Source organism: Chiloscyllium plagiosum, unplaced genomic scaffold (assembly GCF_037043375.1).
Source record: "Chiloscyllium plagiosum isolate Xiang-an unplaced genomic scaffold, Cpla_swu_hap1 HiC_scaffold_8, whole genome shotgun sequence".
NCBI classification, from domain to species: domain Eukaryota; kingdom Metazoa; phylum Chordata; class Chondrichthyes; order Orectolobiformes; family Hemiscylliidae; genus Chiloscyllium; species Chiloscyllium plagiosum.
In genome coordinates, this window is record NW_028270146.1 from 48606349 (window position 1) to 48630311 (window position 23963).

General features: G+C 38.8%; 1 protein-coding gene across 18 annotated transcripts in view; it reads left to right on the plus strand.

Moving 5' to 3' along the window:
- mark3a (MAP/microtubule affinity-regulating kinase 3a) overlaps positions 1-23963 on the plus strand; it is a 175037-nt gene that overhangs the window by 122274 nt on the left and 28800 nt on the right. For 11 of the 18 annotated variants that reach the window (XM_043697487.2, XM_043697490.2, XM_043697488.2 and 8 more), the window contains 7 exons: positions 4271-4370; positions 7737-7849; positions 14271-14427; positions 14744-14958; positions 15693-15796; positions 16212-16406; positions 20422-20682. In XM_043697487.2, the coding sequence (XP_043553422.2) occupies positions 4271-4370; positions 7737-7849; positions 14271-14427; positions 14744-14958; positions 15693-15796; positions 16212-16406; positions 20422-20682 (1145 nt within the window). The remainder of the gene's footprint in view (positions 1-4270; positions 4371-7736; positions 7850-14270; positions 14428-14743; positions 14959-15692; positions 15797-16211; positions 16407-20421; positions 20683-23963) is intronic. The other 7 variants (XM_043697493.2, XM_043697497.2, XM_087989799.1 and 4 more) reach the window with 2 other exon arrangements.

Consider the following 23963-nt stretch of genomic DNA (forward strand, 5'->3'; position numbering starts at 1 on the left):
CTTCTCTCGAGGAGAAAATTCCACCCTTATTTTCAAGAACTGAATAGAGAGGAAGTAACATTTGATTTGCAAAAGTCTTCCAAAGCAACATAACCACTGTTAAACTAGGCAGAAATGTCATAGTAGATAAACTAGCCAAATGTAAGGAAGACAGACAAAAATGGAAGTTATTGGTGAAACTTCGCAGATCTGGCAACATGTGTAGGAAGAAAGCAGAATTAACATTTCAAGTCCAATGACTCTTCCTCAAAACTGATGCTTCAGATACTGCCTGACCTAGTTTCACCAGCTGTTTCTGTTTTTGTTTCAGATCTTCAGCATCTGCAGTTCTTTGTTTTATTTTAGTAAGGAAGGAAGGCAAATCTAGATGGATTTATCATGGATATTCAAAAAAAAAATTCGCAAGGAAATATCAGAAGCCCTGGGATCAAATCTTTTAAAAAATCATTAAAGGCAGGAATTGTGCCAGCGCAGAGGAACAGCAAATGTAATTTCTATCTTCAGAAAGGGAATACGAACTGATCCAGCAAGCTGTAGAATAGTCACTTAAATGCATTGGTAGAAAGATCATCTAACTTTTGCTAAAAGCTTCTATATTTTAAACAAAAGTTATAACAGGAAATATTGTTAGTAACTTTGTTGGCTTTGCAATGTAGTAACGGACTAGACAAATGTGCTACACTTATTTTAAAGGCTTTCAGTAAGGTTAAATAATTTCCGAGGAATGTGGAGTCAGGGGAGAAGCAATCAGGGCATGTGGAGCCAAGGTTGCACAATGAACTTAAAGATGGCTGCAACACAGAAAATAGTAAAGGTCAAGAGTTTTGAATAGTAGGAACTGGGTAGCTGTGTCCGCAGAAATCCATATGTGACTACTGTTGTTTACAGACCATTGGTCCAATTATCTGTTCATACTTCACATGAGTTTTAAAACATAGAACATAGATCAGTACAGCACAGTACAGGCCCTTTGGCCCTCGATGTTGTTCTGACCTTTTATCCGACTCTAAGATCAAACTAATCTACATACCCTTCACTTTACTATCATCTATATGCCTAGCCAAGAGTTGTTTAAATATCCTTAATGTATCTGACTCTACTACCACTGCTGGGAGTGCATTCCACTCACCCAACGCTGTGTAAAGTACCTACCTCTGACATCTCCCCTAAACCTTTCTTGAATCACCTTAAAATTATGCCCCCTCATGATAGCCATTTCTGCCCTGGCTATTCACACTATCTATGCCTCTGATCATCTTATACACCCCTATCGTCACTTCTCATCTTCCTTCACTCCAATGAGAAAAGCAATAACTCCCTCAACCTTTCGTCATCAGACAAGCCCTCTAGCCCAGGCAGCCTCCTGGTAAATCTCCTCTGCACCCTCTCGAAAGCTTCCACATCCTTATAATGAGTTGACCAGAACTGAACACAGTATTCCACATGTAGTCTAATCGGGGCTTTATACAATTGTAGCATAACCTCGTGGCTCTTAAATTCAATCCCCCTGCTAATGAAAACCAACACACCATACGCTGCCTTAACAGCCCTATCAAGTTGGGTGGCAACTTTGAGGGATCTATGGCCATGGACCTCAAGATCCCTGTGTTTCTCCACATGCCAAGAATCCTGCCTTTAACCCTGTAATCGGCATTCGAATTCGACCTTCCAAAATGAATTACTTCACACTTTTCCAGGTTGAACTCCAATAGCCACTTCTCAGCCCCGCTCTGTATCCTGTCAATGTCCTGTTGCAATCTACCACAGCCCTCCACACTATTCACAACTCCATCAATCTTGGTGTCATTGGCAAACTGACTAACTCACCCTTACACTTTTCTCATCCAAGTCATTTATAAAAATCATAAAGAGCAGAGGTCCCAGAACAGAACCCTGTGAAACACCGAACTCCGGGCTGAATACTTTCCATCTACTATCACCATCTGTCTTCTATGTGCCAGTCAATTCTGTATCCAGACAGCCAAACATCCTTGTATCCCATGGCTCCTTACCTTCTGAATGAGCCTACCATGGGGACCCTTATCAAATGCCTTGCTAAAATCCATGTGCACCACATCCACTATTCTACCTTCAATGTGTCTTGTCACATCCTCAAATAATTCAATAAGGCTTGTGAGACATGATCTGCCCCTCACAAAGCCATGCTGACTATCTCTAATTAAACTATGCTTTTCTGAATAATCATAAATCCTGTCTCTCAGAATCCTTTCCAATAATTTGCCCATCACCACCATAAGACTGACTGTGTAATTCCCCAGGTTATCCTTATTTCCCTTTCTTAACGTTTGCCACCCTCCAATCAACTGGTACTGTTCCAGTGGACAGTATCATCACCAAAGATGCAACAATATAACCTTGGGTACATCCTTTCTAGCCTAGGGAACTTATCTATCCTCATGTTTTTCAAAATTTCCAGCACATCTTCCTCCTTAGCATCAATCTGTTCGAACATATCAGCCTGTTTCACTGTGTCCTCACAAACAACAAGATCCCTCTCACTAGTGAATACTAAAGCAAAATATTCATTAAGGGATTTCCCTTACCTCCTCTGACTCCAGGCACAACTTCCCTTTACTATCCCTGGTCATCCTAACGTCATGCTGGCCATTCTCTTGTTCCTCACATAAGTGTAACACGTCTTGGGGTTTTCCTTAATCCTACCCGCCAAGGCTTTTTCATGCCCTATTCCACTTCTCCTAAGTCCTTTCTGTAATGATTTTTTTGTCACCCTGTTCCCATTTCCCAGTAATCTTGGATGCCTCATGTATGCACCAAGTCTCCTCCTAAATAAGCCAATGCTATCTCCTTGAACACTCATTTTTGCAGCGGGTTCCAAATTCTCAAGCTCTGTGTAATTTTTCTATTATATCTATTTTGTCTCTTGTTCTGAAAAAATGTTAAAGACCTCTATCAGGTTTTCTCTTAGTCTTCTGCCTTTCAAGGAAATGAGTCTCGGTTGCTCAAAGTTTCCTTAAATCACAATTCTGCTTGCTTCACTGGATTATTTCTTCAATTTCTCCAGTATTTCAATTTCCTTTATGTATTGTTTAGCAAATTATTGACAAATATCTTTGTTTCTCTCTGCATTTAATTTTATAATTTCAAATGGAGTAACCATACTCCTCCAAACCAAATGCAACAACTCATACTTGGCTTTATTAAATTTATGTTGAAATATATCCATTCATGTTGCAATCCTCAATATGCATTACGATAACAAACACAGAGAATGCTAGAGAAACTCACCAGGTCGGGCAGCATCTGTGGAGAAAGTGGGACTCCTCTTCATTGCTGAAGATATTACCTGACTTGAAGCCTTAACTCTGTTTCTCTCTCTACAGATGTTGCTAGACCTGCTGAGTTTCTTCAGCACTCTGTTTTTTCAGGTTTCCAGCAGATGCAATATTTTGCCCTTATGCAATACTAGATTTTGATGCAGTTTTCCATATTATTAGCTACATCCCCCAAATTAGTATCATTGCAAATGTTGGCACCATATCTACAAGGTCATGCTGCCTATGTTTGGGATACAGGATTAAAGGGATACATGGATAGAATGAGAAGAAATAATTAAAGAACTCTCATGTGAACTATAGGCAGAGATTTAGATCAGATAGTTTAATGAAATAGCGATCTGATTCTGTGCAACAATTTTAGATAAATATGCTGGTGTTTTCTTAGGGAACAGCTAAGATCAGCAAGCTGAAAAAATATAGCAGGCTGAACTATTATATCAAGAGCTGTTAGCACAAGCCTTTTTTATTGAGAACCTGTGTGGTGTTTATGCAGATAATGAGCAATTTGACTGAGATTTTGGCCAGGAGACAGTAAAAGTTTCAGGGGCCAGCAGCATGGAGAAAAGATTGGCATCCATAACCTTGATGTTCGTTCTTCAGAGAGTCCTTTAGAAATTATACTCAGCATGAATTTTAGAAAACAAATCTCACTGGCGTGATTAAGCAGCCAGTTGAAACTCACTATTTATGCTCACAGATGCAGAGCCAACTTCTGTTCCAATATATTATTAATGTACAGCTAATGCATATGAAAGCACAATGTAACATGAATCTTTGCCTTTATACACAATGAGGAGAAATGATTGAAAGGCAACTGTCGGTTGCACATATATTAAGATGAGCCGCAGCAACAATGGGTCACCTTTAGTTCTACATTTCTTCACACAGATGATTAAGTGAGATTGTTTTCAATGTCATTAAATTGAATTTATTCTGTAATCTTTTGTTGCCAGCAAATCATGAAGGATCGGTGGATTAACGCGGGTCATGATGATGATGAGCTTAGACCTTTTGTAGAGCCAGATCTGGATATCTCAGATTCTAAAAGAATAGGTAAGTGTGAAACAACCAATCTGTTGAGTTTGTTATTTATCTTATTTTGGCACTGAAGAAATATTCAAAGTTCAGATTTCATTAAACTTAATTGTCTGTTATTAAATACAGTTAAATGATTTCAGGATGATCTACAGTTAAATCAGAGGTGTTGAGGATAGTGATCATGCAAATTTTGCCTGATATTGCTGTTTATCTTGGCCTTGCATACTCCTCATTTAAATTTGCAAGCACAACACTGAGTTTCTGGGGCTTGCAATCTTAATTCACTTCCACATTCCTATTCTGACTATTCTGTCCTCAGTTCTTCTGCACTGTTCATATGATAATCAGCAAAGTTTAAGAATGAGCACTTTATCTTTTAGTTAGACAGTTTACAACATGATGGACACAGTTTAATTTTAATAACTTAAAACTTATCCATTGATCCCAATTCCTTGGACTGGTTGTCCAGTTGCTACTTCCTTTTGCCTTGCTTCATAATCTCTTTTGTCATTGAAGTCAAACCTGTATTCCAATTTACTACACCTTTTTCCCCTTTGTTCTTGCCTCTACCCTTCCTCATTCATTTCCCTGGCACTGCACAGGGTAATAATTTTTTAAATCTGTGACTTCTCCCAGTACTGATAAAAAGGTCATTCACTGGAAAAGCCTGTTTCTGTTTCCACAGATGCTCTGTGATAGTGAGTATTTCCATCATTTTCTGTTTTTATTTCAGATTGCCAGCACTCGTGATGTTTGTTTTTTATTTAAGTGGATACTGCAGTTTGTTCTTGTCGCAACCTTTGCATAATCTGATAAGAAATTACTTAAGCAAATTCTTTCTCACCAGATAATTATCTAGTTTTCCTTTGAAGGCTTGAATTGAATCTGCCACCACATAGTGCATTCCAGATTCTAGTTACTTGTTAAGTAAGAAGTGTCATGTGCCACATGTGTTTCTTTTGCCATATGCCAGTCATCTTAAATCTGTGTCTTCTGGTTCTCAAACCTCCCACTAATGGGAAATAATTACTTCCTGTCCACATCCCTCATAATTTTGAACACCTCTATCAAACCTCTTAATCTTCTCTCAGGAAAACAACCCAGCTTCTCCAGTCTATCCATATGACCGAATTTTTTAATTTCTAGGACCATTCTCGTAAATATTTTCTGCACCTTTTCCTTCATGTCCTTTGTAAAGTGTAGTGTCCAGAAGTGGGCACAGTACACTAAAGCAAAATCTCAAGCAAAGCAACTGTTTAATGCCAAGTTTAGCATTTTTTTAAAGTTAAATACTCTTATCTTCTTATGCAATTCTATATCCTTCAGAATTGCAGATTAATTTTATGTTGCCTTTTCTCCGACTTCCTACAGAAATTAATCATTTAGTTTTTCTCTTCTTTAGATTTTTTAATCTACCACTTGTCCACCTATCCAGCAACCTATCTATGGCCTCTCAATCCTCCTCACAGCATGAGGTTTTATCATCGACAAATTTTGAAATTGTGCCTTGTATTCTGTGTATGTTATTAATGTGTTATCCAGAAAAGCTGTATCTTCTTCCAATCTAAAAAAAATTGTTTACCACCATTGTTTCCTGTTGCACAGCCAAATTTGTATTCATGTTGCTTTCAGACTGTTTTATTCCATGTACTCTAACTTTTCTGACTTGATATGTGGCACTTTATCAAATGCCTTTAGAAAGTCCGTATACAAATTAACGGCATTAGTTTCATCATCCTTTATTACCTCATCAAAAGTCTCAAGTAAATTAGTTAAGCACAATTTGCTGTTAATAAACACAAACAAAAACAAATTGCTGGACAAGCTCAGCAGGTCTGGCAGCATTAATGAAGAGAAATTAGAGCTAACACTTCGATCCGGTGAGACTTCCTCAGAACTGAGGAAAGGTTTTAAGGAAGGGATCACCAGACGCGAAGCATTAATTTCTCTTCACAGATGCTGCCAGACCTGCTGAGCTTTTCCAGCAATTTCTGTTTTTGTTACTGATTTACAGCATCTGAAGTTCTTTCGGTTTTTGTTTGTCTTTAGAAATCTAGGCTGGCTTTTCATAATCAACCTCATTTGTCCAAATGTCTGTTAATTTTGTCCCAGACTTATATTTCCCACCAAGATATTAAATTAACTAATCTGTCGTTGTTAACCTTAGCCTTTGCACCTTTTTTTGATCAATGGTATAACGTTTGGAATTCGTCAATACTCTAGCACCACACATATTTCTAAGATGAATTGCAGAATTACCGTATATACTCTAGTAATAGTCGATCTCATGTAAATGTCGACCCCCTATTTTTGGCCAAATAACCTGGAATTTTCCATATATCTTGTGTAAAGGTTGCCCCTAGTTCTTCACAGATAACAGATCAATATATATGAATTAGTGTGCTGGCTGTCATGTCCCATTCCAGCTTTCCAGTCTGCCAGTCTTCCAGTCCACTGGCTGTTGTGTTCTGCTTCGGGATTTCAGAATTACCATAATTCTTTTTTTTCTTTTATTCGTTTAGAGATCGTTTGGGCTTCTGCTAATGATACAGTATGAATTTTGACAGGCATGAATTTCAGCCCTTCAAAAGTAGTATCCATCTAATAGTCAACCCCATAAATTTAACCTTAAAAAGTAGTCAAGGAAATGCGGCTATCACTCGAGTATACACGCTGTCATCAGAGCTTTCACAATGGTCATTATTGTTTCCCTCAGTTTCCTTGGAGCCAATAACTCTTCCAATAGCTTGTTTGTATTAATTTTTATTCCATGCAGTGTCTCAAATGCTTTTAGTAAAATTTGGGGAGCACCTTTTTCTCTACCTGACCCATCTTGTCCAATGTTACCATTAAGCACTTCCTAAGTGAGGTGTAGCATTGTTTAGATACAAAGTAAGACTTCTGCTTTTCTCCCTCACAAAACATACCTTCAACTCAACTTCAGAGATACTTTTACTTATACAGGTCTGAATTTTGTGTTTTTACTAACAGTTAATTTTGATCACAGTTGTTGAAGTGCGCCATATTGAGCAACAATGTGAATACCCTTAACGTGCTGTTACATTTTTAGGCTTACATGCTTATCTAGTTTCAGACATCTATCTTCATGATAGATGGGTGCTGTACTAAAGCATAATAGCACATACTTGCATTGAAGAAATGTTTTGGTCTTGCATAGAAACTAAAACAGGTTTAGTAAGAGAAGGAAAGTGCAAACATTTTAAGATTTGTCAGTTGAGAGGAATGCAAGCAAACTTACAAAGGGAACATGTAGTTTGAGGATAAGATTAAATTTGAAAGAATGGAATGGAAATACCATTCTTTATCAGAAGGTATTTGGCACTAATGGTATTTGAAAACTATCTGATCTCAACTTTACAGATCTAATGGTTGGAATGGGTTATAGCCGTGAGGAAATTCAGGAATCTCTTGCCAAAATGAAATATGATGAAATAACTGCAACGTATTTGCTGTTGGGTCGAAAGTCCAATGAGGTAAGGATAAAGAAGAAGAACAAGGTTTCATTTATATAGGCTCTTTGCCTCAAATGCCTCTCAAACAACAATAAGTTTCCAGATAAAATCTATTTTACTAGCATTTGTCAGTGAGGGATAAATATTGTTTAGAATGCCAGCATGTTGATATCTGCTACTCTGGAATAATAGATGGAACTTTGAACTCCCAGATGAGAGACCTAACCTGTTCTAATTTTTCATCTGAAAGGTAGTAAATGCATGTCTTCCTCAATACTGCATTGAATTATTGGCCTGATCTATTTATTCGAATCTCTGGAATGGGGCTTGAACCCCAACCTTCTGACTCGAACGCAAGAATGCTAACACTTTTACCAACCCAACACCTTTACAATCAATCGTGGCCAAATAATATTGATTTTCCTCCTTTTTCTATTTACTTTGCCCTGTAAATTTCTCCCATATTTCATGCTATTCAGAGTCACAACTGCACTGCATAGAAAGCAGACAGGTGAGCTAACAACGATGGTGTGGTATACAGGATAGACCCACTTGCCCAAACTAATTTCCATTTTACGTTGAGAATGCAACAGTTTTAAGTAACTGTTGGTTTAGCAAAACTGAAATCAGAAACTAAGAAGAGTGAACGATTTGAATTCAGCACCTTTTTTTTTATATTTGTGGCTCATTGTCTCCCTGCCACATTTGCTATAGTGGTTCAAGAAGGTGACTCAAGAGACAATTAAAAATAGAGAATAAATGCTGGCCTTGTCAGGATCAATTAGATTAGATTAGATCCTCTACAGTGTGAAAACAGGCCCTTCAGCCCAACAAGTCCACACCAACCCTCCGAAGAGTAAGCCAGCCAGACCCATTTCCCTCTGACTGATGCACCTAACACTATGGACAATTTAGCATAGTCAATTCACCTGACCAGCACATCTTTGGACTGTGGGAGGAAACCGGAGCGCACGGAGGAAACCCACGCAGACACAGGGAGAATGTGCAAACTCCACACAGACAGTCGCCCAACGTTGGAATCAAACCTGGGACTCTGGTTCTGTGAGACAACAGTGCTAACCACTGAGCCACCGTGCCGCCCTGAAACATCTCCGAAGCAAAAACTAGCAATCTTGTTGAGAAAGATATGACCTGTCCGGTTTAGAATTTAAATAAAGCCTGATGGTAACTGTTAATCAACATTAATGGGTACGTTATAGGAATGCCCAACCATCAGCAGTCTGCTCTCATGCAGTCTAAATACTCATTTTCCCCTTGAATTGGCATTCTTGTGAAATGTCCTGATGAGTGCAAGACAAAACAGCTTCAACAAATTGACTGTTTTAAAGCAATTCTCAAGTTCTATACTTCCAAAGGGCATAATTATTAAATCAACTTTCTAAAAATGAAGTTGCAATAATTCAATTGAGACTATGGTATAAAATGCTAGTGTTGTTATGGTTGTATATTTTAAATTGGGTCTCCTTTTCCTACTAATAATGTGGTTTTACCTATTCTATTTCCATAGCTATATTAACATGCTAAGACCTCATCTCAGGTGCTTCCATTCCAGGCTGAAATACCCAAGCCTCTCCTCATAATTTCAACCCTTTGATGGTAACCACATGGCTCTTCTTTGAGTAAATTTGGAAATGACCCTGTGTCATTAAGTTGCTGAAGATGTACTCAGTTTAATCTTGACTATATTTGTCTTGTATCCTCCTGTCCATCTAAATATTATTGATGGCTGCTCTGATTCAGTGCACACATTCATGAAGTAAACAGGCAGTTTATTTTTCCTAAAATGTTCAATAGTCTTTACATGTCTATTTTCAATTTGATCTGCCAGTTTTTGTGCTAATTCTACAACATAGTTCATAAGTTACACAATAAGTTATCTCATGAATTCACTCCTCATGCTAACTTGATATCATCAGTAAATTTGACCTCTTTACGTTAAATTCTTGAATTCAAGGCATTCATGTAAATTACAATATTAGTGAAAGCATCAAGTCCTAAGCCACCTTGCCAATTCTGACATGACCTGTCTAACAAGCACCAGTTACTTCCTACTTGTCAGCCAACGATTAAACTTGTAAACAGTATACATTTGGTGTTTACCCTGATTCTCTACAACTTTAATTGTCTTTTGTATGGAACTTTTTAAAAATTCATTCATGGGATTTGGACATCGCTATCTGGTCCAACATTTATTCTCCTTAATTGCCCAAGGGCATGTGGTGAACTGCTGCGGTTTATGTGATGTAGGTACATCATAGTGCTGTTAATGCCAGATGATCCAACTGATTTAATTCTTTTTATGAGGCTTTAACACCGCTAGATACAGTGGCTTCCTAGGCCATTTCAGAGATATTTAAAATTGCTGTGGATCTCGAGTTATAGGTAGGCCATACCAGGCGAGAATGGCAAATTCCACCCCCTACCCACCCCAAAAGGACATTAGTAAACCTGATGCATTTTTATGATGATCAAGTATGATTTCATGGTCACAGTTAGACTAGCTTTTCATTATAATTTTTATCAATTGAATTCAAATTGAACCAAAGGGCAGCACAGCGGCTCAGTAATTATCACTGCTGCCTCACAGTGCCAGGGACCCTGTTTTGATTCCAGCCTTGGAAGACCGTGCAAACTCTACAGAGGTATTCTCCCTGCTTGGGTTTCCCCCGGGGGCTCTGGTTTTCTCGCACAAGATATGTAGCTTTGGTGGATTGGCCGTGAGAAATGCAGGATCAAAGGGATAGGTAGAGGGCTGGGTCTGGGTGGGATGCTCTTCAGAGGTTGGTATCAACCTGTTGGACCGAATAACCTGCTTTCACACTGTAGGGATTCTATGATCATCTGTAGTGGAATTTGAACCCATCTCCATACAACATTAGCCTGAGTTATTGGATTACTGGTCCATTACAATACCACCATGTCACCACCTCTCTTGTCAGATGCCTTTAAGTTATTAACCAAGGTTTCCTGCAGTCCAAACTTGTTCAAAGTATTGTCTCTAATCAAAGTTAGCTCAAAGTAATTTGAATAGAATGGCTAAAATTAAAATATTCCATTTTCTACTGCTAGTTCAAAATAAATTCTGAAATAAACACTTAATGTAAGTACTTAATTTTCATGTTAGTGCCTATCTCTTGTACTGCTTTCGTGCTTCAGCTTTTATAACAACTCTAACCAGAAGCTATTTATAATACATTCTGGCTTAGACACGGGTATGTGCATGTATTGTAGAGATTGAATTCAGTTTCTTTGCCATATTTGAATTGCTAGTGTAATAGGCATTTTTGAAAATCGTGTGTGATCTTAACGTGAGAATGAATTGAAAGATCTCAATTTGTCCAGTGGAATTACTGTTGTGAACATTATTGCAGTTACTTTTTCTTCTTTTTAAAGTAAAGGGAGATTTGGAGATCTGCTATGAGGATGAGATTTGATTTTTCAGCCCTCATTAAAGAAGTAGAGGTGCCAGTGTTGGACTGGGGTGGACAAAGTTAGACATTGCACCACACTAGGTTATAGTCCAACAGGTTTATTTGAAAGTACAAGCTTTTGGACCACTGCAACTTTTTCAGGTAGGTAGTGGAGCAGGATCAAACGACACAGAATTTATCATAAAAGATCAAAATGTCATACAACTGATGTGATGTATTGAACAAACCTAGACTGCTGTTAAGTCTTTAATCACCTAGAATGGGAATGCGGGTTTCGAATGATTAGTATGTAAATCCCAGAATTTCTTTCAAGTCTCAGCCTCTGATAATTTAAGGTTTTATTAGTAAATAAAAGAAACAGCTCAGACAATGATTAAAGGTATGAGGGTTAGAGTCTACCTGTATCCCAACCTTGAGTCAGACTGGTTCTACTTCCAAAGTAGGAATTTATAAAATGTCACATGGCCTACAGATTGTGTGCTTTTTGAACAAAAAAACAAAGAAAATTTACAGTCCAGGAACAGGCCATTCGGCCCTCCAAGCCTGAGTTGATCCAAATCTACTGTCTAAAACTGTCGCCCAATTCCTCAGCATCTGTATTCCTCTGCTCCCCACCTACTCGTGCATCTGTCCAGATGCATCTTAAATGAATCTACCGTGCCTGCCTCTACCATCTCTGCTGGCAATGCGTTCCAGACACCCACCACCCTCTGTGTAAAGTACTTGCTGCGTGTATCTCCCTTAAACGTTTCACCTTTCACCTTGAAAGTGTGACCTTTTGTTACTGAATCCTTCACCCTGGGAAAAAGCTTATCTCTATCTACCCTGTCTATACCCTTCGTTTTGTAAATCTCAATCAAGTCCCCGTCAATCTCCTTTTTTCTAATGAAAACAAACCTAACCTACTCAACCTCTCTTCATAACTAGCGCCTTCCATACCAGGCAACATCCTTGTAAACCTCCTCTGCACCTTCTCCAAGGCATCCACATCCTTTTGGTAATGTGGCAACCAGAACTGTACACAGTATTCCGAGTGCGGCCAAACCAATGTCCTGTACAATTTTAACATGACCTGCCAGCTCTTATATTCAATACCCCATCCAATGAAGGCAAGCATATCATATGCCTTCTTGACCACTCCACCTGTGCAGCAACCTTCAGGGTACAATGGAGCTGCACTCCCAGATCCCTCTGCTCATCAACCTTTCCCAAGGCTCTTCCGTTCATTGTATAATTCACTCTAGAATTAGACTTGCCTAAATGCATCACCTCACATTTGCCTGGATTGAACGCCATCTGCCATATTTCCACCCAGCTCTCCAGTTTATCTATATTCTCCTGTATTCTTTGACAGTCCCTTATGCTTTCTGCTACTCCACCAATCTTCGTGTCATCTGCGAACTTGCTGATCATACCAACAGTACCCTCTTCCAGATCATTTATGTATATCACAAACAACACCGATCCCTGTGGAACACCACTGGTCACCTTCCTCCATTTTGAGAAACAAAATAGAATGTATCTGCAAATGCACATTCACCGTGTGTGTGTAAGAGACTGTGCATGCTTGATTGAATATGTGCACAAGTGTGACAGAGTATATGCCTCTGAGCGTGAGAGAGAACGTGTGTATGAGACAGGGTGTGTGAGAGTGTATAGTGTGATGGGGTCACCTATAGTGTGACATGAACCCGAGATTCCGGTTGAAGCCGTCCTCATGGGTACCAAACTTGGCTATCAATCTCTGCTCGGCAACTTTGCATTGTTGCGCATCTGGAAATCCATCTTGGAGGAGAGTCACCCAAAGATCCTTGATCGGTCAAGGAGAACTTTGGGATACACAAAAATGCAGAGGCTGATAACCAAGTTCAATACCCATGAGAATGGCCTGAACCAGAATCTTGGGTACATGTCACACGACAGGTGATCCCACCACGCCATACAGTCTCAAAGACAAGCACACTCATACACTATCCTCTCTCATAATCTCTCTCTCACACTCTCTAACAATCACTCTTTCTCTCTCTGTCACACTCACGTACGCACCCTCTCATAGGCATATACTCTGTCACACTCGTTCAAACACTATCAAGTGTGTACATGCACACTCACACACTTTCTCTCTCTCCCATGCACGCACATACGTGCACAATGCACACGCTTTCCCTCTTCTCCCCCCCCCTCACTCTCACATGCATGTGTACACACCTATAAGTCTGTGGGGTGAATTTGCACTTGCAGATACATTCTATTTTGTTCAAAAAGCACACTATCTCTAGGCAGTCAGTCCATGTGACATTTTATAAATTCCTACTTTGGAAATAGAACCAGTTTGACTCAAGGTTGGGATACAGATAGACTCTGATCTCACACCTTTTAATGTATTGTCTGAGCTGAGATGTCATCTTTATTTAAATACTGATAAAACCTTAAGTTGTCTTGGGGCTGTGACTTGAAAGAAATTCTGGGATTTACATATTAATCAATTGAAACTTGTATCTCCATTCTAAGTGATTAAAGACTTAACAGCAATCTAGGTTTGTTCAATACATCGCGTCAGTTGTATGACACTTTGATCTTTTATTATAAATTCTGTGTTCTGTGTCCTATGATCCTGCCCCACTAGCAACATGACGGAGCAGTGCTCTAAAAGCTTGTACTTTGAAATAAACCTATTGGACTATAATCTGGTGTGGTGCGATGTTTAAATTTTAACCTCATTATTGAAGTTTCATGTTGAAATGATATTCCTCAGACCATGATTGTAATCTTGGTTTCATGTTAAAATAGGCATGCAGATTTTTTTTAACTTAGTACGTAGGCCTCAATATCCACATCTTAAATATCCCATTAGTACATTTGTAGTCGCTGTAGATTGTGGATGGGAATATGGTTGAAATACACCAAACCGGAACTTAGTTTTGTCATAGTAATACTTTTAGGGCACTTTTGCTTGCTTCTGAACTAAATTTGCTTCATTACCCTCTCAGTTGGAAGTCAGTGATTCAAGCTCCAGCAGTAACCTTTCCTTAGCTAAGATCAGGCCAAGCAGTGACCTCAATAATAGTACCGGACAATCTCCTTCCCACCACAAGGTCCAAAGAAGTATATCAGCCAATCAAAAGCAACGACGGTACAGTGATCATGGTAAGTGTGCAGAATCATCTTTGTATGGGTGCTTGATTGTTCTATATATTAAACTAAATATTGTATTTTATTCTTACCTTACTGTATTAGCAGAAAATGTATAGCACCTATGAAAACTAGTGTATTTTAAAAATTATCATAAGAGCTAATGGTGAAGGTGCTCATTTCATTGCCAAAAATCCACAACAGTATATTACCAAACCTGATAAATAGTATGTATCTGACATTGCATATCCAAATAAATTATTTTAATAAATATCTGAGCAAGACTAATTACAGATTGTGAAAGACTTAATCAGAATTATTGTTTTTGAAGCTGGACCTTCTATTCCACCTGTGGTATCCTATCCAAAGAGAAGTCAAACTAGCACTGCAGATAGTGACTTAAAGGAGGAAGTTCAGTCAAGGAAGTCCAGCACCACTGCTGTAGGAGGAAGAGGAATTACTCCTTCTAGCCCGAAGTTGGGAAGTGCTAACAACCCAAACAAAGCAGAGATTCCTGATCGCAAAAAGAGTTCTGTTGTAACTAGTGTAAGTATATTGATACCAATTATACTGTAAAATTATATTTATCACTAGTTCTGATGTAATGTGCAAAGAAGGGAGAATTAAAGACCTCCTCAGGATGTCTTGAACTTTCCACAACCAATTATAGATATCTGTGGAATACAGTTACTGGGACAATGAAATATCTAACCATATACAGTAATCTATTTGGAGATATTATTTGAGAAATAAACTTTGACTAGAGCAAAAGGAACAATCCTATTCTGTTTCAAATTGTGCTATAGCATATTTATATTCAATAAGATGGAAAAATGGGTGACAATGTACTCAAGTCTTTATACTTTTTGAATCCACAGTCTTCTGACTCTCAGGCTACGGTACTAGAACTGAATCTAAGCTGAAAACAGTATTGCAAATTATATGATTACAAACATTTTTAATGAAACACCCTGTGGCAATAGAGCATTGAGCAGTGAATGCAAGGGGTCACAGATCAGAATTCCAAATAATACCCAATACTTTTAAGTAAGCTTTGCCAGTTTATAGGCCAGATTGCTAGATCAAGTGGAATGCATCAGAATCTGCTGGGAGAAGTCCACCTCATTCTTGCTCATTATTGAATGTATCTGGTTGCTACCTTAGAGGTCAGCACTTCAGAGCGCACATAATCATAGCAGAAGCATAAAAGGAAAGAATTGATTATTAAATCAGCAGAGAAGCATTTTGAAAAAAATCAATGCTTATTTGTCTGTTATCAGAATAACATGGTGTCTGGAGGAATGACCCGACGAAATACATACGTCTGCAGTGAAAGAACAAACGTAGATAGGCATTCAGTATTACAAAATGGAAAGGAAAACAGGTAATTAGATAGTCAACAATGTTTGATAATCGTTCAGAATTGATTTTATTTTAGAAGAATTTATCTGTACCAATAATATCCGTATTGTAATGATGGAAGGTTTTTTAAAAAAAACTTTCTGATATGTCTTTAAAAACCTCTTCAAATAGATTTTTAAATGTGCTGGAATAGCGTTGTTGCCTAAAAATTACAATGGACATAGTAGTGAAATAACAGTAAAGTACTTTACTGCTTTGCAGTTTTCAAGCTGCTGTTTTTCTGCCTTTTCTGTTGTTTTAATTTAAAAAGTAAAAACACAGCTAGCTTCTTTAACAGCATGGTGTTTGCTTTCTTTTAATTTGCACTTGTTCAACATTGTGCTCCATATTGTACTTCTGTCTGCTTCTGCCTCTATCTCAACCACACTTCATCACAGCCTGACAGAAATGTCTGCTTGTGCGACTAGTTCTGCGTCTGCATATGTATCTCCTCCTGCATCTACATCCGCTTCTACTACATCTTCCACTTCTGCCCGATTGCGACATCAGAAGTCAATGTCCATGTCAGGCTCAGGGTATGCTACCAAGATGATGCCTACAATAGACAATGAAGCAGATTACTTCCGGCCTAAGTAAGCAAAGGAGGATAATTCTCTAAATCAATGTGCTGATATTTTCTTTCTTGTTCTATTTTTATTTAACTTCTCTATGTATGTTCTGAAATCTGTAAACAATTGCACAGATTTAGTTGCAACCTGGTTTAGTGCCTATATTTACTCAATCTTGAAATATCTACTTAACATTGGTTTGCACTTAAGTTGCAAATTGTTTCAAGCTTCACTGAATAATTTGAACTAATTCATCAGCTTCAGAAGCAAATAAGAAATCTGAATTAACTTTGTTATTAAGGTTGCAAAGCAGAAATTATATTTTTTAATCCATTTACTCGATGTGGGCTTTGCAGGCTAGACCAGCATTTATTGCCCATTATTAATTATCTTTAAGAAGGTGATTACTATTCATTAGGACCACAGTTTTTAAATATCATAGGATAATGCTTAAGATGGTGATAGTTAAAATGGGGATTGAGGCCAAACAGCCTCTTTCTGCATCATAAAAATTCTGAGTGACTGGTTCTCTCTTAGCTCTTAATCTGAGGGAGCTATCCCAGTGTTTTCAGTTATGAGCAGTTCACAAAAGTTATAATGTTATGTTGTCTTTTTCTAGATTTATTTAATTTCATATACCATTCTGGCCATCTGAAGTGAATTTGGGTGATTGTGAAATAGGTTTCCAATCTAATACGTTTCACACATCTGTTATTCTAGTCAAATTCAGTAAATAGAAACGCATTCAGTAATTTATATTGTTCGTGCATACTTTCCAGGGATACATATCTTTATGCAATTGTGAATTTGATTTTGCAGTTTGATATTTACACAAAATAATTTGGTCAATACATTTCGGCTTGCACTCATCAGGATGGTTCGCAAGAAGTACCAAAGGGGAAACAGTGTTTATGCTGTGGGAGTGGAGAGTGCTGATTGGTTAGTAAGTGGACGCTGATTAGTAGACGTATTACCATCGAGAAGGCACCAGTGGATGACTCCGTGTTAACTGTCAAACCTTAAGTTTTCAAACAGGCTAGTTTACTCTGACTGGCCAAATCATTACACTAATAAACAAACCAGAGAATGATTGTCACTTCTTTTCTTGAGTTGAAACAGATGCGGTGTGTGTGCAAGTTCTTTCTGTCAAAGTCACAGACTTAGTCATAGAGTCATACCGCATAGAAACAGACCCTTCGGTCCAACCAGTCCATGCCGACCATAATCCCAAACTAAACTAGTCCCGCCTACCTGTGCTTGGTCCAGATCCCTCCAAACATTTCTTATTCATATACTTATCTAAATGTCTTTTAAACATTTTATCTGTACCTTCATAGTCCACTTCCTCTGGAAGTTCATTCCACACACAAACCACACAGTTTTAAAAAAAAAAGCTTGTGACTTTTCCAAATCTTTCTCCTCTCATCTTAAAAATTTGTTCCCAGTCTTGAAACGCTCCCACCCTAGGGAAAAGACACCTGTCATTCACCTTATTTATGCCCTCATTATTTTATAAATCTCTATAAGCTCACCTCTCAACCTCCTATGTTCCAGTCAAAAAGGTCTGAGCCTATCCAGCTTTTCTTTATAACTCAAACCTTCCATCCCCAGCAACATCGTGGTAAATCTCTTTTCAATCCTCTGCAGTTTAAATAATATCCTTCCTATAATAGGGAGACCAGAACTGGACACACTCTACAAAGAGTTATCTGTCATCATACATATTTTCCAGTACACACTCTGTGAACCTGAGTGACAATCAAGAATTTGTTGTCAGCATAGTCCCTTTCCCACACAATAATTTTTAGTTTGCTTTCAAGTAAGGCTGTCTGGTCAGGTTGAGCGACAGGACCAGTGGGTATAAATTTGGACCCATCATTGCTGGACTTCCGTAAGAGCAATGAGCTGCAGGATGATACGTTAGATGCAATAGGGTTCACCCTCATGGCTCAATGCAACCGTATGAGTATGGGCTGCCCAAGATTATTAAGGTAATGTACCTTTATACCCTATATTATTTATGACTGGTTCTGCACAGCATGAACTGGCCCAATGGTTAGGTTATTTGCTACAACCAGATTTGATCAAGTTTTCCACATGCCTGGTTAAGAATTCTTTCACATTTTCAAAGATCATGCTGGACTTGCATTCTGATAGCAAAGCAAGAGGGTCTGTGGGTATTCGATATGGTTAGCCTTGTCACCAACATATTCAAGGATGCCATATGTATTTGCATTGCAGAAACATATAGATCCGTCACCATTGTGTGAATCAGTAAACATTGAATTTATGAATTCAACCTGCCTTGTTGGGTTCCGTTTTAGCAACGCTACATGTGCCTAAATAGATAATTTTCCATGAGATGCCTGGTAGGCCCAGATCTCATAAGTGTTTTTATTGGATTCCGTGAGAAATATATCTTTGATGGAATGATAGCTAACCCACGACCACTTTCGTATTTCCAATTTGTAGGTGTTATGTTTGCTATGTTTGAAACTGTAGCTGCAAGTAAGAACTTCCTTACGTGTCTTAATGGTTCCATCTTGCATTCCAACTTACATTTGAAATGGAGCAGACACATTTGCTCCCTTTTCTTGATGCTCTAGTTGAGAAATCAGCCATGGGGTTCTCTACTACTGTTTCCTGCAAACCTATCTTCACTGGTCAGTATATGCATTTGGCTTCCTACAATTCCAGGGCAACCTCATAACTAGGGCCCAAGCCATTTATTCAATTATGCAAGTTTGATGCTGAAATAGTGCATCAAAGTCATCCTGTGCAGATCATTCTCACTAAATAACACAAATTCCTGAGGACAATTAATTTGGTTCCTGAAAAGTGTCCTGTCTATCTCAGAAGTTTGAGCAGTCGATGGAGCTAGCTTTTCATGATGCGACTATGAGTAGCAACACAAGTGGTATTCACCCCCAACAGGATGCTGCCATAAAGACATTCTGCCTTCTACAAAGGAATAGTATGGTATATGAATTTTGATGCTATTGTGGTGCAGGGTAGTTAGGTCATATGTCCCAAAAATTGGTGGTTGGTCATATCAAACACTATCCCTTCAGCTATTTGCAAGAAATAAAGTACCCAACCAGCCTGAGCTTATAAAACTCATAATGCAGTGTCCAACATTAGATGTAATTCTGCGATTCAACAACATTTGCTAAATAAGCCTCAGTGTGAGAAGAATTAGATGGACAACTGATTTAGGGTTGTTAGTCAGGCATACAGTATTGCACACTTGTGTGCTCAGGAAACAACATTTGCAGGGCCCTGTTCTTTTCAGGCAGAAAGAAAATGTTCTTATCTTGCACTTGTTTCAATTCAATAAAGTAGATCCCAACCAATCTCTGGTTGATTTCTCATGTATGTCAATTGAAAGCTTTATTTCATTAGAAAGAACTTATGAGACCAGGTGGTCTTTTGAGACTATTTTTAATGCCCAATATGTATGCAATAATATTAGAGCTTCAGTATTTATAAAAGATACTTTATTACTTTTCCAGTAATTGTTATATTCTTCTAATGCCTTGACCAATTAGCGTCAATCTTTCTGATTTAAAAATAAAACAAGGTTTGGCTGTTAAATGTCAGTGGTCACTAACTAGTGCATTCTCCATGGCAACACCTCTACCAATTGGAGTCTACTTACCAGCCAAACAGTGCTACTTTATTCTATTCTATCAGTGTTGCTTTCCCTTTACTTTGGTGTTTCTTGTACCTTTTCCTGATGAGTGCAAGACAAAATGCTTTTTTTTTTAAACACTAAAGTCCTGTTCTACTGAACAACTATTATTGTTACTTGGTATTTTTCTCACCCAAGTCAAATTTTCAACAATAGACAGTTTTCTTTATTAAGTTGTTTCGGTGAGTAGTTTTTCTGATGTTAGTTGATAATATTTTATTTCTCTAGAAAGAAATTTTGAGAACTGGTAGTCTACTCAGGAATATTTTTAATGTCCAATATGTTTTGCTACTACTTAATTACATACAAGTAACAGGTTTTTTTTAAAAACTGTATGCATTCTTGTAGCACTGCTCCAGGTCAGAGGACACCTGTGACCTCCACCCATAGTATCAGCAGCACAACCACTCCTGACCGCCTGCGTTTCCCCAGAGGAACTGCCAGTCGCAGCACTTTCCATGGTGGCCAGCTTAGAGAACGACGAAATGCAACGTATAATGGACCACCTGCATCTCCAACACTGTCTCACGATGCCACTCCCCTATCCCAAGCACGAAGCCGAGGTTCTACAAACCTCTTTAGTAAACTAACCTCAAAGCTCACAAGAAGGTGAGTGTAATTGTAGGCTTTTGAATAAAGTTGCAAGGTGGTAACTTACATAAAACATATAGAGGTATATTTGACAATGATAGAGCTTGTAAAAATATTTAACAGGCATCCATTCCAGTGATTGTATACTTGACAAATTTAGGTTGACGTTTTAATCATAACTTGAGCCTGAGCATACTACTGAATAGTAGTGAAAAATAATTATTACTGGTGTCACTCAAATATTGTCCAGAGATGTTAGGTTTATATTCTGGTTGGTTGAATTTGCTCATTTTCCAGAATTACCTATTGCACAATATTGTTAGCATTAAACCTAAAACTTGCGATTTAATTTTTTTTAATGTCCTCAGTATTTCACACATTATCAGTGAATTGTGTTTCAAGTGTGGTCACCACTCTCATGTAGTTAATAGTGCAATCAGTTTGTGCAAAGAAATATTCTACATGCAACAATGAAAAAAAACATAGGAAGTAAGGCAGGAGTAAGATATTTAGTCCCTTGAACCTGGTCCATTAACATGATAGTTGATCTGATGTGACCTTAATTACTTTCCTCCCTGTCCCAATGTGACTGCAGATTCTGAGCAATCCTGTCTATCCATATGATCCAGGTCAGCCATATCAGCAGTAAGTTTTTGCAAATTAAATAGCTTTGGCTCAGTTATGAGCTAGACGCTGAGTTGCAGACACTGCTGCGTCAGAGACAAAGAAAGTTACATAGATACTTTGTTCCGGACTCCAACCACAAACCTTAAGATAGCATTTTCTTATTGGTCAAGAACAGGTGGGTGGACAATTGTGAGTGAGGCAAGTATGAGGGTCGATAGGCAGCAGTGGATGAGCTTCAGCCTTTGCAATCTTTTTTGGTTGTAAGGACTTCAAGCCTAATATGTGGATGAAAGCAAGCTCTGCAACACAGATGATCAGACTGACTAAGACACCACAGTGCAGTATGCCATTCAAACAGGGCAAATTAATAGGGATGAAATGCTAGGAGGGAGCAGTGTAGTCAAGGGGATGAAACATTTCTGGAGTCATAAAGATTGAGGCTTCCTGCCTGAACTGCCCTCTCAGGCATAAGGACATATGCATCTATGAACAAGAGTCCAAATGTCTGTGTTGCCAGCCTGATGCCAGGGCTTGGCACGTCTGCTGGCAGCTGAAGGGGCAGGATCCAGTTAGATACAAAAGACATAGACCTAGGAGGAAGGTGTGCTGAATGAATATTAACAGCTAGTTGCTAAATTAAAAAACATTGTCTCAATGGTAATATCTCAGGATTACTACCACAGCCACTAACAAATTGGTATAGGATAAATAACGTTAGAGGGTGAAATGGATGGCTGCAAGGTTGGTATGGGAGAAATTAGAGAATGAGGGCAAGCTAGTTAAAAAAATATAAAAATAGACATTAAGAGTTTCTGCAAGTACTTAAAAGGGAAATATTAAATAAAGTGAACATAAAAAAAGTGGTTGCTGAGATTGTAGATACATTGGTTTTATTTTCCAGAATGCCTGGATTCTGGAAAGATCCCATTAAATTAGGAAGTAGTGAATGTGATTCAAGAAAGGAGGGGTATAGAAAGCTGGAAATTACAAGCTGGTTAGCTTCACATTTGACATAAGGATATCCATTGTTAAAGAGGCTAGAGCATGGCACTTAAATCTGAATGCAATCTAGCAGGATTGCAATCTATCATCATGTGAAAGATCAATCATGTTTAATTTACTAGAGCTGTGAGTAACTTGGATAAAATATTGGTTAGCTAACAGGAAATGAGAAGTAGGAAAAAATGGGTCATTTTCAGGTGTGATGAGTAGACTGCCACAGGGATCTGTGCTAGTGCCTCAACTAACTATAATTCATTTCAGTAGTGAAAGGATCCAATGTACAATTGCTAAATTCGTGATGATTCAAAAGTGGATACTAAAGTATGTTGTGAAAAGGACATAGAAGGACTTTGTGATACAGTATATTTAAATTAAGTGGGCAAAAAATTGGCAGATGTAATAAAATGTCTACTTTCACAAGAATAATTAAAATATATTATTTCAGTAACACTATATTGCAGAACTAGGGCATTTGGGTTGAACTGGGTGTCTGGTGCATGAATCACAGAAATTTTAGAATGCAGGTATAGCAAGTGATAAAGGCAAATGACAAGTTGTTATTTAATGTGAAGGGGTGAAGTATAAAAATAGAGTTTTGGTTATGGTCAGAAAGGCTAGAGTCCCCCTCCCCACCCCTCTCTGCCTTCCACAAGGACTGTTCCCTTCAACAGTCCTAGGTTTGTGCCACTCTTCCCATCAACCTCCAAATCCCTAGGTACCTTCCTCTACAACTGGAAAAAATGCAAAACCTGCCAACACACCATCCCCGTCGCCTCCATCCAGGGCCCCAAACAGTCTTTACAGGTGAGACAGAGATTCACCTGCCTCTCCTCCAACCTAGTTTACTGTATCAGGTGCTCCCGATGTAGTCTGCTCCACATCGGGGAGACCGACCATAAACTTAGTTAGTGCTTCACCGAGCATCGCAGCCAGGTCCACAGGGGCAGACTAGACCTCCCAGTCACCACCCATTTCAATTCCCCTTCCCACTCCCTTTCCGACATGACCATCCTTGGCCTCCTCCATTGCAAACTGCAGATTGGAGGAACAAGACCTCATCTTCCGTCTGGGCAGCCTACAGCCCAGAGGACTCAACATTGAGTTCTCCAATTTCAAATAACCTCCTGTCCGGATGTAGGTTTGCTCGCTGAGCTGGAAGGTTCGTTTTCAAAACTCGCTAACCTCCCTTCTCTCCCCCCAACTCCCTTCCCTGCCCCTCCCTCTCCCTTCCACTCCTCCCAGCCACCCTACTGGATTCATTCCTCCCATTGACCAACCAGATCGTACCTTCACCTATCCCCACTCACCACCCTGTCCTGCCACCCCTTTTATCTGCACCTCCCCTTACACCCACCCCCGAGTCCTGAAGAAGGGTTACACCCGAAACGTTGACTTCACCTCCTGATACTGTCTGACTTGCTGTGTTCTTGATGGACCGAATGGCCTACTCCTGCTCTGATATATTATGATCCCAGAAAAGTTACTAAGTTGATTTCAGGTATGGAAGAATTTTTACTGGAGGCAAGGTTGAGTAGGCTGGTCTTGTGCCCATTGCAGTTTAGAAGAATGAGAGGAGATCTTATTGAAATATATACCGCTATGAGGGGACTTGACAGGATCACTGCAGAGATGTTGTTTCCCCTTATGGATCATATAGCAAAATTCGGATT